This window comes from Clarias gariepinus, chromosome 24 (assembly GCF_024256425.1).
Source record: "Clarias gariepinus isolate MV-2021 ecotype Netherlands chromosome 24, CGAR_prim_01v2, whole genome shotgun sequence".
Classification (NCBI taxonomy): Eukaryota; Metazoa; Chordata; class Actinopteri; order Siluriformes; family Clariidae; genus Clarias; species Clarias gariepinus.
This window is the reverse complement of record NC_071123.1, coordinates 24203192-24219022: the sequence shown is the minus strand read 5'-3', so window position 1 is coordinate 24219022 and position 15831 is coordinate 24203192. Positions and strand designations below refer to the sequence as shown.

The 15831-nt window shown below is 38.3% G+C and overlaps 1 protein-coding gene and 1 long non-coding RNA gene across 2 annotated transcripts; one reads left to right on the top strand and one right to left on the bottom strand.

Annotated features, from left to right (window-relative positions):
• Window positions 1–384: 384 nt before the first annotated feature.
• On the bottom strand, window positions 385–8246 carry LOC128511786 (uncharacterized). Its single transcript, XR_008356209.1, has 3 exons — window positions 8018–8246; window positions 961–1065; window positions 385–726 (listed from the first exon to the last, which is right to left on the bottom strand). It is a non-coding gene; the product is annotated as an uncharacterized LOC128511786 (long non-coding RNA).
• Window positions 7717–15668, top strand: LOC128511785 (globoside alpha-1,3-N-acetylgalactosaminyltransferase 1-like). The gene is made up of 5 exons (XM_053484767.1): window positions 7717–7836; window positions 9604–9639; window positions 12554–12562; window positions 13751–13885; window positions 14655–15668. Exons 1-5 carry the CDS (start codon window positions 7757–7759, stop codon window positions 15343–15345), a joined length of 951 nt encoding a protein of 316 aa, XP_053340742.1. The 5' UTR covers window positions 7717–7756; the 3' UTR covers window positions 15346–15668.
• Window positions 15669–15831: the final 163 nt, after the last annotated feature.

Sequence of the window (15831 nt, the reverse complement as noted above, 5' to 3'; positions counted from 1 at the left end):
GTCCCCCTTTTGTTTTTCTGTTTTTTTTTTATTTATTTTATTTTTCTCCTCCACAACTGGCACAGGGTTAGGGTTAGGGTTAGGTGACATCCATTCTTTGTGCCGAAGAAACCTTTAGCTTTAAATTAACTACTTGGTATGGATGAAATGGAGAGTGGAAGCACAAATTAAGGTGGATAATTAAAAACAAAAACAAAATCATCACTTCACAGTAAGTGATGTGACTTTCACACATAGTACCCTACTATTGTTGACCTTTCTCTCTCTTATTGCAGGCAAAAGATGTGCTTAATTTCAAATAAAACACAAGAAAATAACCATATTTGTGTAGTGTTGTTCTTTTATTCTGTTAATAATAATGTGAAATGGTATTTTACAATTCTGTCCCATGCAGCTTTTCCACTAGGTTGATCCAAGTGCACTGGCTGGAGGTCATCATCAGGATGCACCTCCACCACAGGGGTCCTCTCCTTTCTGATGGTGGTGATGTTGTGTAACAGAGAACATGCAACAGTAATGTCACAGGCCCTGTCGGGTGCAACCCTCAGACTTTTCAGACACTGAAATCTTCTCTTTTGTTGCCCGAAGGTCATTTCAATGCGCTTGTCCTAGTTAGAGCTGCATTGTATCGGGCTTGTGGAACTGGGTTTGGGTCTGGGAATGGAGTCATGAAGTACTGCCTGCAGGCATAACCCCCGTCTCCAATAAGAACCCCATCGTAATCACCTGTTTTATGGGAAAAGTCAATTATGTTAGCTCCAGCTTACTGTAAGTGCAAGCTTCACATTTTCTATTTCCCTTACCACGTTCAAATCGTTGGAACTAATGTGAAAAATCATGTACTGAACCAGGCCATTTGGCTTCCTCATTCATAATGTGGCACAAAGAATCACACACCATCTTAGAAATCAGTCAAATGCATACTTTTTCCTTTCATTAAATTAAAATATATTAACTTACCTGCACATTAACACTGTCGATTCACAAAATCCCCTTCATTGGCGTCTGGTGGGGCCTTGATAAGAACGTGGGTGCAGTCTATGGCACCAATCACATTAGGGAAGCCTGGGGACACACTTCATACTTATTGGAATTATCATAATTGCATTATTTTCATCAACAATACCTATACCATACCTGCAATGGCAAACTTCTGTTTTACATCCTGGCGTCTTAAGTGGCTTGGAAATAACACAAATACCCACAAAAACTGTTTAAGTGGCAAGTAAACTTTCCGAATGGCACGGCAGACAGCACTTTTCGCCACGGTCTCCGCGTCTTCAATGGTGTAAAGGAAAGTGCCACTCGCAAAGAACCTCAGGGCAATACACACAGTTTGTGCAGTTGTTACCGCTCGACTCCGGTGAGGGGTTTCACAAAGAAATTATATAAATGATACCCTCACAAGAAAAGCGATATACTTTCTAAAGAAGTATCCTGTCATGCTGCGCCAAAGGATCCTGTCTATCTACGCAATACACGAGGAATAAAAAAAACTCTGCGAATAATCCTCGCACCTTCGGTAACCGGTTGCTCTCTCATAAACAGACAAGACATGTCTGCCACAGATTTGAGAAAATTACCTCCACTTATATATACGCAATCGGGGTATAGAATGTTACATATCATCAGACACACACAGCGATTAACACACAAATCATGTATACATACTGTATGTACAGTATGTTTAAATATATCCATCCATATAAATATGCAAGATATTTTACTTTTTCCACGTGAGTCAGTCCGCCTCTGTCGTGCTCTTTAACCAATGAGATGTGACCTCGCCATTGCAACCAATCATAACCCGCCAGGAGCGCAGCCTAAACCTTGTTTACATGAAATAAACCTGCTTCCGAGCAGGTTCGAGCTTACGGACCTGTTGCTATGACAGCAAATGCGAGATGCGCATCGAAGAACGAAACAATCCAAGATCAGGACAAATCCACAACAATCAAATCCAGCTAACTAAGTTAGCGACAGAGGAAGAACAGACCCCTGGTAATGGATGTGGATGCAAACACACACGTATTATTAACAAATAGACAAACAGAAATGAACTCAGTGCAAATATCACAGGTACAATAGCAAGAACTAGGGAAACGTAGCATTGACAATAGAAACATCTTTGCACAATAAAATGCTTGGGAATAAAACATATAGAACAAAGCAGGCATATGAAGGCATAAACACCAAAAAGTGTAGTAATGATGTAACGTGATCTGTAGTGGGCTTGTGGGCTCATAATTAACCTCCAGCTCTTTGTCCTACATGCAGGTAAGGGTCAGATTACACACAGTTTTCCTAACAACAGATTTTAGACTCCTCCTATAGGGCAATCTCCAAATGTTACCAAGTCAACTGTGAAATATAACGTCTCCAGTCTGCCCCAGGGGGTCTCTGTTATTCTGTTCTACAAGTATAGACCTTTGAAGAACTGTGCATTTAGGGGCATTGCGTTAAATCCGTGTAGGGGAGTGTAATCTAAAAAGCACTTTGTTTTGTTTGTTCTGTTCTGTTTAATGGAGGCTAGCCCAGGCAAATTCTTGTGTGCCTTACCTTCCTGAACTGGCTCTTTTAACTTCATAGGCACAGACGTTTTTACCCCAGGACACGCCCAATTTGTCAAGCTTCAATGGGTGTCCACTCAATCTCCGAGCAGAAGTCTAAACCCTATATCACAGTATAGTTTTAACTCTATTACAACACTCATCCAATGGTGGGGTGTATGTTAGAATAGGGTGGAACCACCATGTCACCCTCCTACCTGTTAATGATCTTAACTAGACAGACTGACTCCACTGTGTAAGAACACTCAGCGATTGCAAACTACACAAACTGCTTTAAGACATTGCTAATCATTTTCATTTGATCTTTTTCAAATTTATTTATAAATCTTCTCTTCTACACGCTATGGTTGGTCAGCTGGAATGTGAATACCAAGAGAAGACTCTCATCAAGCCACATGTTGTTCATAAATCATTGTTTTTCCCAGTGTAGTTAGCAAGAAGTTGGTAAAGAAAAAAGTTCAATGTTATTTTAACATTAAAATACTTATTCACAAACATAAAGATTATAGTGCACAGTAGACTAAATTATGTTTAGTATATGTAAGGTAAATCGGTCTATTCACGGTACCAGCTGTCGAACAAGGGACGTGGTCCTGATACAAAGACAAGGCTGTCAAACATGTTAAAACAATTCAAACATGCAATTCAACAAAAAAGAAACGGCAAAGAATCAGGCAATGTGCAAACAATGTTGCAAAAATAAATGGAAACTGTACGTACGATAACAAGAGGCTTGTCATGTCACTTAAAAGGAACACTGAATGTCACTTAATGGCTGTTTCTGTGTGTGGGTGTCTATGTGTGTGTGTGTGTGAGTGTGTGTGCAAACAGACTTTTTGTCTGCAGGTGTTTGTGCTCAGAACACAGGTGAGAGTGGGGAATGAGCAGTAGTTACCAGCAGCCATGTTTGGAGACATCGGTGTGTTCTGGGAAGTGTAGCTGCATGAAGGTGATTCTCTGATACCTGCAACATACTTCAGATGCAGCTCATAAAGATCCCCTTTCTAACTTTTAATTAGAAAAAATAAAAATGAAAATATCCAAATAAGTCAAAAGTGATAAAATTAGAAAATTTAGAACTAATGAAAAACTAATGAAAACCTTGCAGAGGTAGGCAAAGTCCACATATCCTGTACTGGAGTAAAAGTAGAGATTAATGCTCTTGTCCGCTCCAGAGAAGGTGCTCTCTGTCTCTGGGACGCAGGCTTGTTCTGTAGAATGATCTCCATCTTTGTGTTTGTCTTTGGCCCTAATACTGGAGAGATGTGCTCTCTACCTGGTGGTACCTGATGCATGGACACCACGTGCTGGTTTTCAGGGCCCTAAATAGACGCTCTGCCAGGTGAAGCCCTGATCTCCCCTGATTGCCTCCATGGCGCCATCGCTTATCAATCGCCTGTGGAGGTGACCACGGATCTGCCAGTGCAATACATTTCGCATTCATCCGGCCTTCATGAGACCTGCATTATTATCTCTTTGGGTAATCATCGTCTTTACATGGGTTGTCATACCACTCCTACAGGGTATGCAAATAACACTCAACACTTGACTCATCTTTTTTCTCTCTTTTTTTCAGTCACTGCATGCAACCTTTGGCGTAAACTGAAAAAAATGAATTCAGCCTATCCTAATTTCTCCCACCCCACCCCACCCCACCCCACCCCACTGCTCTATTCACTGGCCTTCTGTAGCTGCGTCACCAGACTTAAAACACTTATGCTTGCCAACAAAGTCAAAAACAGGCCATCCCCCAGTTGCCACAAAGTATTTCTCACACCCAGCACTGCACCACGCTCCCTCGGAGCCTTTAGCACTGCTCAACTTGACCCACTTTCTCTCAGGGTACAAGAAAGGCATAAACCAAGATTCTTCTCTGTTCTGGCACCTAAATGGTAAAACAAACCAATAGTAAATGTGCAAACAGCTGAGTCATTAGTGATCTTCAAACAACAGGATGCAAGTCCGGATATTTTTTAATGTTGTGAGATTTTATCATAATTAAAAGCAAACGCAAAAATCCAAACAGAAACTGGATGGATGGACGGATAGATGGATAGACAGATACATGGATAGATGGATATAAAGTTGCAAGCAAACCACAAGGTCTTGACAGGAGGATGGATCACCAGGAATGAACAGCAGTGTAGTTTTACTGAGATCGAGTTTTAGCTGATCCAGGATGAGATGTCTACCAGACATTTAATTAAGGTGCAGTGCTTGTTGTTCCAGAAGGAGTTACATAAATATAATATAAAGCAAGAATACCTTGTTGATGCTTAGCAATTATTGTGCTGTCAATCAGAAAGCGTCAAGAGACGAGCCAGAATATCACTGTCATTTGAAATTGCATTAAGTGGACCATTACTTAGTGAAGACACACATTCCAAGAACTGGGATTCTACTTGACTTCTAAAGTAGACAATAACATCTGTACCCTCATGTAAAACCATGTGTACTTCAGTTATGCTGCTATCAGTGTCAGTTCCCTGGTAGAGAAGAGTAACCACACTGACCAGTGACATAGTTCCTTTTTTAAAATTTGTCTTCTATTCTTCTTTCTCCCCTCTTATAACATACAGAATTCATGACTGCTACAGTAGCCAGTTCCATCACTGAAGCGCTGAAGTGTGTGTGTGTGTGTGTGTGTGTGTGGTAATGCATTCTTATATCATAAACAAGGGTTTGTGTCAATTGTTTTTGCTATGATACATTTTAGTTGTAGTTATCACTACTTTGAATCCTGTGTTAAATACGTCTTTAATAATGAGCCTCTGTACAGTGGAACCTCAGATTGCGAGTAACGCGGTTTACGAGTGTTCCACAAGACGAGCACTGTGACCACATGTGTGCGCGTAAAACATCTTTTATTTCGTGTTTGTATGTGTGTGCGTGAAAGTTGACCTTTCACACACGCACTCTCTCTCTGCTCTGTCGCGATCCTTTACAGAGGTAAAGTGCAGGTTCATTTGTTTTATTATTACTTTACAGCAGTAAGTACATTAGTGTGCGCTCACTTAAGTGTCATTAGAGATGTTCTACTAATGTTCAATGGTACACTGGCTAACATAACTTGATGTAAGCTGTTGGCCTACTACGAATTGTGCTAGTCAAGTAAAACTAAGAATCTATTAGTTTATTTGTAAAATCTCCTAAGGGGAATTTTATTTGTGTCATGGAGAGGCATAATTTGCTTCAGGTTTTACTGCTAACTGTCAACTTCAATTAAGGCCACAATGTTTGTTTAGAATTTGGTGCTATTTACATAACTGTGCTTTAAGTCTAGACAAACTCTAATTGATCAAATTCAGCAGCCTTTGGAGCATGGACACTTCTGGGTAAGAGATAAAGTCTCCTGGTTTTTTTTAGTATATTCTATGTCCACTTCTTAACCAATTCAGACATAAATTTCTTTAATAAGCATAAAGTTAAACCATTACTATGGTTAATATTAATATTGTTTAATGGCCCAAATCCCATAGACTGGAATTGTGGTGAATTAAAAATTCCTTATGTGTAATCTTTATTATGTTAAACCATCGCAAATATTTCTGACATGTCTTGTGCAGCACTCATTGTTTTTTGTCTTTTGTTGTTGTTTTTTGTACCTGCTAGTGTTTTGTATGTTTTCCCATTAGACCATTGTTAAAGTTTAACAAAACGTTTCTGTATTGTATAGGAAATAAAATTAATCTGCACTTACTTCCGCAATTAGACACTGGCAACTAAAAACACTATCTGTTATGTAGAACTCTTTGACTTTTATTTTGCCTATTTCTTTTACTGAAAAGTCACTAAAGTCACTTTTCTTTATCTTTATAATGAATTTCTACCACTAAAGTTTTTCCATCAATCTTTCTCAACATCTTTTATATGCTTATGAGCACATGAGCTTTTATTGATATATAATTAATAAATTACCTAAATATATAGTGTTTAATGCATTATTATAATTTTAAAAGCTGTGTAAAGCATTGAAGGAAGTGTCAGGATATTAATACTAATTAAAAAAAACTGAAAGGTAAGAGAGTTATATGATTTATTGTAATGATTAGTCTGTATTAAAATAAATATGCTATAACATTTGTTTTTTTACTTAGTATTTCTGTATGGATGTTTAACATAATGCCTACCAAAGGTGTTCAGGTTCCTTTGCATCCTGATGTTCTAAATGGTCGTGGTACCTAATGGCTTTTGCAAAACTCACTGGAAACCACCGTCCCACATTCACACACAGTTCTGCTTTTGATCAGATCAAATCGATGGTCAGAAGTTATAGAGACTATGTTATAAAAAATACATTAGACATTTACCTTAATCGCAGCTGTAACGATGTACAAAGGTAGCCATGTGAATGAACAGAATGTATGTACTGAAGAGGGAACAGAATTTGTGTTTATGTTGCGTTCATGCAGGTACTCCGAATGGAAAAAAAAAATACTTTTTTTGTGTGTGTAACCGCTAAGGTTTGCATATTCAGGCCCTTACATGTAAATCATTTTATTATTTATATGGCAGCAATTGCATGAAAGTCTCCCGGCTGTGGTTGCGCTTAAATTTGTTGTTTTCCTTTTGCATGTTTTTTTTTTTTTTTTTTTTGGCATTAAAAAAAAAAAAAAAATTATATATATGTGTGTGTGTGTATATATATATATATATATATACACACACACACATGTATATATATATATATATATATATATATATATATATATATATATATATATATATATATATACATTTTTTAATGCAAATCAATATTTGGTATAAGCAATATCCAGAAATTATTCCAAACAGTCTCCTTCTTATTGATAAATAAAATATCTTGCGTTTCATGTTTTTTAAATCTCGTTTGCGAAAGACACGCTCATACACATGACACACACACAATAACACCCATAATCTCTTAATAATGTATAGCTTTGTAAATAAAATGAGGATACTTAAGTGTATTCTGTAGGATTTGGTGAAGGTACAACATTCGCAGTACAACAGTACATAATAGTAATCTTGGGATGAGATCAGTAAGCTCACGGCGCCTCCCTTTATCTGTTTTACACACACACGCACATACACACCTAGACACAGACTGAGCCAAATTTTGTCACTTTGTATGTGTCTTTCTCTATCTCTCGTTCTCTCTCTCTCTCTCACACACTCACACACTACTTTAGTGGAGAATAAAGGGAATGACCTACAGAAATATTAAAATGCGGTTAGGACAGAACCTATATCTGTTTTTAACAATCATCATTGTTTCAGTTTTTGGGTAAGTCATTATTATTATTATTTTTATTATTGTTCTGTTGTTCATATTACTATGATTATTTTAGTAAACTAAGCTGTTACGAGAATTACCGCAAAACTCAACGAAATGATTCATTATTTTGCAATAAATCTTATAAAGTGCGTCACACACAAACTGACTGAAATAATTTAAAATGTCTTACTGTATAATTTAAGGAAAGAAAATTCTCGTTCCACTTCCTTCTTAACGAACTCCAATCGGTCTGTAGCTGATTTAATCGTGTGTCGAAACGTCCTGAAACACATTACTGTAAGTCTGAACTGTGTGTTTCGTTTGTGTTCGATCTTCGAAACAATCTGCCGTCATGGACAAAGTGGACGAACTGGAAGACTGCTTTTAACACGAGATAAGCAGGTGTGCATGTGGGCTGTGCTGGTTACTAAAACATCCAGAGAAAAAAGACAAAAAAAAATGTATTTTTTGTAAAATAAAAAAAAAAATGTAAAGAAATTTATTTGCTAATGGAATAATACATTTTACAGCATACAGATATAGAAACGTTATGATCATCAGCTTTATATGTGTGGAAAAGCTTCCCGGGTGTGGTTAGGGCACTGAGCTACAAGTCAGGATATTGCGAAGTCAAATCCCCGACCTATCACTCTGTCTCTGTTTCTTTAACAAAGCCCTCAATGCTTAACCACTCAGCTGCATAAAAGCATCAGCATAACATTTTTCAGACGTTGGAGGTTTGTTTAGACTCTTAGATTTGACTCAGCTCACAAGCACCTGCTGTACATAATGCTTGTTAATACAGTTTTATGCAAAGGTTTAGGCACCCCTTAATAAACAACAGATTTGGGTGATTTGTTTTAATTAAAAAGATGTCTCTCTTGGAAATGGAAAAAAATGCACAATATTTTCAGCAAACATTGATGCATATATATATTTTTTTTTTGCCATAAATTGAACAAAAATTTAAAACATAAATATTTTTATGGCACTGTGCAAAAGTTTGGGTACTCTTAGAGTTCCAGAGTCTCAGATTCTTTTAACAAGTTTTTAGACCTTAATCAGCTCGTTAGATCAGATGCATGGCAACTGCTGTCTTTAGAAAATGCCAATTTCAAAGATTTACAAACACTTTGACTCTTTAAATCTTGTACACACCAAATTAGTGCGAGTCATGATAAGAAAGTACATTCAGAGTCAGATGTATATTAATCTTATTAATAAGACTACATATTCACTTTCCCCTCTCTCTCTCTCTCTCTCTCTCTCTCACTCACTCTCACCTGTCAGTGCTGTCACTGCGCTCCTCCATTAGAGCTTACAGTATAAACTCCAGCACGTTTGTGATGTCACGTCACGGGCCGGTGGGCGCCGGTGCCAGTGCGGTGCTTGATTCGCGAATGTTCGAGCGGGTCAGGGGGTCGGATTGGGTTTTTTATCTGGTCGGATCAGGTGCGGGTGTGAAAAATGCAAGAACAGTGCATCACTACAAAGTAATAATAATAATAATAATAATAATAATAATACGGATAAAAAAAGATATAACTCTTTATGCACTGTAATTGTTTTTTTGTCCCTTAAAATTGATTTTCAGTTTCTTCACCACCTCGCGCAGCTTTTTAAATTTTCGTTAAAAAAGCCAAGTTGTGCGCGCGCGCGCGCGCGTGTGTGTGTGTGTGTGAGAGAGATAAAGAGAGAGATAGCAGTCTTAATTGTCTTAATTGCATTTAATGATCTAAAGTTACTGAGAAAAATGTGTGTGTTGTTTTTTTACAGGTTAGTTTACCTTATATTTACTCCACCCAGGAACAGGTAAGCAGCTAAACACACACACACACACACACACACACACACAAAACACACCATTGAGAACATGTTACTCATAAAAAGGAAAAAATAAAAAAAATAAAAATAATAATAATAATAATAATAATAATAGGCATAAATTATCATTTGTCTTCCAAAATTTCCCCACCTGCACCCCCTAGTAAAGTACATTTCCCACTATTTTAGTCCACCACTATATTCACCCTAACTTTTGAGTAGTGAGTCATTCTGTGGTTGTACCAGAGACATCTTCAAACGACGCATGTTTCCCATGAAGGGAGACCACAGCCTGAGTTCTAAAGAACTCAGGAACATCTTTTGAAACAAAAGAACATCTTTTGTTCAAAATCACACACACACACACACAATACACTAGCTTGAATTAATTTAGTCACCTTTAGCTTTGTTTATAACACACAATGCGGTGGCCAGTTAGTGTCTCGTGCTCCCAGAGCTTACACTCTGAAAATCCTCCTCACACTCCTGAAATACGCGTCATGCCATCAGGGAAGAAAAACCCTCCATAGATGTGATAACCTGGTGATTCGGTACATTCAGGTGGTCGACTGACTTTATTTTATTGCCCCATAACGTTCCTGAGTCTCGACCTGAGTAACTGATCAACCCCAGATCATAACACTTTCTCCAGAGGCTTGTACAGTGGACACTATGCATGATGGGAGCATCGCTTTATGTTCTTCCCTTCTTACCCTGACACGCCCAACTCTGGAATAGACTCAGTCTGCACTCATCAGGTCACATGACCTTTGTCCATCACTCCAAAGTCCAATCTTTATTTCAGCAAAATAAAAACTTTTTTATAATGTTTCTCACTAACAAGTGGTTTTTATTGCCCCTCATACTGTAGGTTGCTCCTTTTAAAACTGGGACTTTGTGTCTGGCTAGGCAGTGTAATTGTCGTATAATATTGCATATACTTACTAACAATTAAAAAGGGATACTTAAATGTTCAGGATTGTCCTAATGAATAAATGGCTCTGGAAAACATAATGTAATAGTAATTACTAGGTCAGTTATATTAGTAACTATTTTGTTTGCTACAGCAGGATTTTTGACGTCCCCTAGAGAAAATGTCTTATTTACAGTCGGCAGTTCGCTTTACACTTTGTCCTTACAAAAAGCGGTGCCGAAGGGGGTTGCGTCTTTTTTTATTCTATTTAGCCCTTTTCATACATGGGATATGTAACATTTGATACTTTATTAATCCATGAAACCCAAGTTTTTCTGTCATTCAGACAGACCTCCCTCTTATGCAAATGTTCCCCATGGCTTCAATCAGATACACACCTGACTAACTTTTGTTTGCAGTGCAGTATGTGCAGTACAAAGGTCTTGCAAGTTAATGCTGTAGAGAAAGAATGCCATATAAAGTAAAAAGGCACCATTTAGTGCCAGGTACAAATTGTGTGGTTTTATAAGGAAGTTCAGCTGAACATCCTGCAGAACCACTCACAGTTCAAATAAGGACTTTGACTGTTAAACCAGTTTTTTTGAATTTTTTATTTTATTTTTTTTGTGGTGGAATACTAATGTCTGCGGAAATGTTTTCATACTGACTTAATAAAAAAAAAAATCATATATTTTTTAATCCATAAAATTTTTACTAAAAGACTTGCATGGAATTTTACTCAGCGATGTCCAGCACATAATTAGTCTTGAAACTCGGATCGTGAAGGCTTAATCATACATTAGTTTGATGAAAAAGTACTCGATTTACCTTGATTTGTACTTTGATTACTGATTACTGTTTAAAGACAGTAATTTTGTAACGTAATTAGTAACTTTAAAAAGTAACGTCCTCCGACACTGTTAAGGAGACGTCTACATGTGCCATTACAGAGACAACATGCGCCATTATTTAAAATATTCAAGAAAGCCCATAAAGCATTGAATTTCACTTTTGTCTCAAATTTTTGGCCAACGCTGTATTTTCTGCGCATCATAAACACACATATATCATCTTGCAAAATGTCAGAGAAGCTGTCGACAGCAAAAAACAATGTGTAATACAGTTGCAAACAATGAAGGCAGCCCCCCCCCCCGGGTGCAGCACACCACCCGTTTGTCTTTGAGCATGTTTTGTGTGAGTGTTAACATTTGTGATGTGTGTGTGTGTATGTCTGTGTAGAATAGGGGAAATTTTATGTTAAGACCTTCAAAAAGCTGGAGTGTGTGTATGAGTGTGTTTGTGACAGTGTGGGTGTGTGTGTGTGTGTGTACGTGTGTACAATAGGCCGCAGATGCTGGAAAAAAAAGCATCACACCATGATGTTACTCAATGTGATGTCACTCAATATAATGTACCACAGAAAGTTATTAACTACTTTTCACCGTAAGTTTAAGGCATTGTCACGGCTGATCCGTTTGAGATATCAAAAATCCTTCCACAATTTTGCATCCTCAATGTCTTTAGATCACATCTGCCCAGTCTTACGGCCATCATCCAAATCCCCCAGATCGAAATCCATCGGGGGCATTTTGTGTACTTTGTGCTACGTATTTTGTACAAGTGCAGCGGAATATCCGGTCCGCACGGACTCACGTACCACACACACAAACATGAACAAAAACATTAACCCGTCACACAAAGACTGAAACAGCCCCTTTGTGCATGTCTCACACACACATACACACACACACACACACAAATATTGTAATCATGCAAAGGCCCGTTGGTAAACTGGTGTAGTAGTTTAGACTTGTCCTGGGTTGTGAGTAATCCAGAAAAGAGTTGAGGTAGTAGATTTTAAGTTGAGCAAGGATAAGGAGCTGAACCCAACCCTTAGTATAACATTAAGGACTGCACTTAAAAGGGGATTAGTGTTCACTCAGCTCACTCACTCTCCAAAAATGTACAAACATGCACAAACGGAAAAAGAGATTTGGAGTGAGTGTGTGTGTGTGTGTGTGTGTGTGTGTGTGTGTGTGCTTTATGATACACTCTGTGGTAAACTAATCAAAAAATATAGAATTATATACCAGAACAGAAACTGCTGCGTAGTTTAAACTGTGAAACCTTTGGCACGAGACATTACCACAAACGTATGTCAGCATGTGGACTTGTGATTAATGGAACATTAGAACAATCTCACAAAGTATTAGGAAGTAATCTTCATACTAAAAAAAAAAGAGAGAAAAGCAGCTTTAAGCAAATGAACGAATGCATGAATGAAAATAATAAATAATGCTCTGAAAATAATAATAATACATTTATGTAATGTTATGTTTTTATCTTATTTATATCATGTCATGTAGACAATACTAGGTTCATTATTGTTTGCTGCAGCAGGACGTCTAGGGAAAGGTTAAAACGAGAACCTTATACAACCACAGCAGACCCACATACACCACCATGCCATTCTGACCACCAACTTCTGTTAAAAAACAAGTCATGGCAGTTTTTGCACCTCAGAGCATGCATACAGTTCTTACAACGATGAACTAAAGGCACTAACTTTATAGTACTGTAGGTCACTGTACCAACCTGCAGTTGCTGATGTCTGCCTTTTAGTTCGGCCTATAAATCAGGAACACCCCCTTTCTCAAACAAAAGAAGTAGGATTAAGTGTGAGCCAAGATTTCGTCAAGGTTGTATGGTACACCTTTCAGCATAGCTATCACCACACAATCTTTAGTCAATTACTCCGTGTGAGCAAATTCTTAGGGTGGGTCAACATTGTTTGGACAAAAAACTGAAAAGTAAAGCCCAGGAATGTAGCAGCAATGGATGAGCGATTTCTAAAAAAAAAAAAAAAAAAAAAAGTAAATACAGTCATGCAGACAAAGGGAATACTCAAATCCTCAGGTTTTTTTATTTTTTTTTTATTTACATTTTTTACAGTTCTTGTGACCACGATTTTTAGCACTATGATCTTTTAGAAGTAATGACAAGCTAATGATTAGCATAATTGATAATAGTTGTTTAACGCACGCCTATGCCTTAATTCTTTAAAACCTTGATGCGTATTGACATTACTGAATTTCTTTTTTCATTCATATGCATACAGTGCAGTATATGCATGCCAATGCCATAATGTGTGTGTGTGTGTGTGTGTGTGTGTGTGTGTTTTGTAAGTCGGCCTGACATTCCCACAACATCCCAATGGTTAGCTCCGATCGTCTGGGAGGGAACGTTTGATCTGAAGATGATTGACAACATCTACAAGCGGCAGAACATCACCGTGGCAACCACTGTCTTTGCGCTGGGAAAGTATGTTATTACGCCATTTTATATGGAAATGTTGTGGGTAAAACACTGAGGGTAATCATGTGGTGGCATTTTGTCAGACATTCTAGACTCAAAATGAAAACGATTTTGAAAACCGTTCTTGTGCAGAATAATGTGTCTGTCAGGTGTTGAGTTCACAGGTGAAAGAGCTTCACCTTATCTCACATGAGAAGGAAAAAGGCAGGCGAGTTTAATATTTAATCAAACAGAAGCTTTGAATGCCCGCCATAAACGTCGTACAGTAAGTGCCAGAAAAGCATGAAATAGACTTAATGAGGTTTTCTCTAACATGACATGGACCTACCATTGTCATAGCAAGAGCCAGTTGAGGGCGTTGTCGGTACTCTATTGACGTGTCGCAATAAAAATGCCATCTAATCTGAGCCATGCTAATGCCGTGGTTAATGCCATCATTGATATGTAATTAAGTTCTTCCTGGATCTGGCTTCAACTACGTCCTCACCATGCAATACTACATCCTTACCTGTTTATACTGGATTCCTGCCAAATTGATGTAATAACAACGTGGCATAATGTGACAGGGCGGGCATGTATAACTGATGAACAAATCATTGTTTCATATAATACTGAAGTCATTTGTTTCTCTATCCTTGCATACACTGATCAGTTTCCTACAGTATTGTTATTAATAAGTTTTCTAGTCAGTGCATATTTTAGTTCTATCAAAGACTTTAGTGGTTCATCTTCTTCATAATTAACAAACTAAATGAAATGATAAATTTTCCTGTAGGTATGTACGTTTCCTGAAAGACTTCCTAGAGTCAGCGGAGCGGCACTTCTTTGTGGGCTACCAAGTGCATTATTACGTGTTTACAGATCGTCCGGATGAGGTTCCCATAGTAAAACTGGGAAAGGGACACCAGTTGACTGTGAAAAAAACAGCAAGCTCAAACCGCTGGCAGGAAATCTCGCTCCGCAGGATGGAGAGGATCGAGAAGCTCATTGAAGAGGAACTCACTGACAAGGCAGACTACATATTCTGCCTCGATGTCGACTCCAAATTCTATGCTCACTGGGGGGCGGAGTCTCTGGGCGACCTCGTTGGCGTTCTGCATGCCTGGTTCTTCGGGTCATTTAAAAGGTGGTTCCCATACGAGCGGCGTCCTAAATCTCAGGCCTACATACCTTATGGAGAAGGAGACTACTACTACGGAGGGGCCGTGTTTGGAGGGCGCCCCAAGAACGTGCTCAAGCTGGCGAGGACGTGTCGCATGCAGTTGGAAGTGGACCAAGCCAATCAGATTGAAGCAGCATGGCAGGAAGAGTCTCACCTTAACAAGTACTTTCTGTACAACAAGCCCACCAAATTGCTCTCACCTGAATACTTGTGGGACGACACAAAATGGAGAACCAGATACTTGAAAGTGGTGCGTTTCTCACAGGTGGTCAAGTACTATGCTGAGATTCGACCCAACCCTTAGTGCACATTGTACCTCAGCGGTGGCGCTACTGCTTTGTGGCAGGTCTGTGACATTTTATATTCCTGGTCATTATTTGATGATCATTATGGCATGTCAAACATTACAAACAAACTAAAATTCTTAAGAAGGGTGTTTTCTGAGAAAGGTTTATTAACCAATCAACAGATAAACCAATAATGGTCCGTTAGCAAGGGGGAGCAGGAAATGCAGTTTGATCATTGTGCAGTTCACTGTTTTTGGCAGATCACTTTCAGAATTTGCTGAAATACATCTGAGACCAAGAAATATTCAGGTACTTACTGTAGCAGAATCTTCACCAGAGCCTCTCTTGTATATATCAGGTGTTTTTAATCAGTGTGTACACTGACACCACTTTTAACTGTTTTCGTGAAGCTTTATTTAGTATGTATTCTCTCATGATCCTGGCGGAAAATTAGCAAAAGTTATGGCCGTCTTGATGGTTGGAACTCTATATACAGAATATCT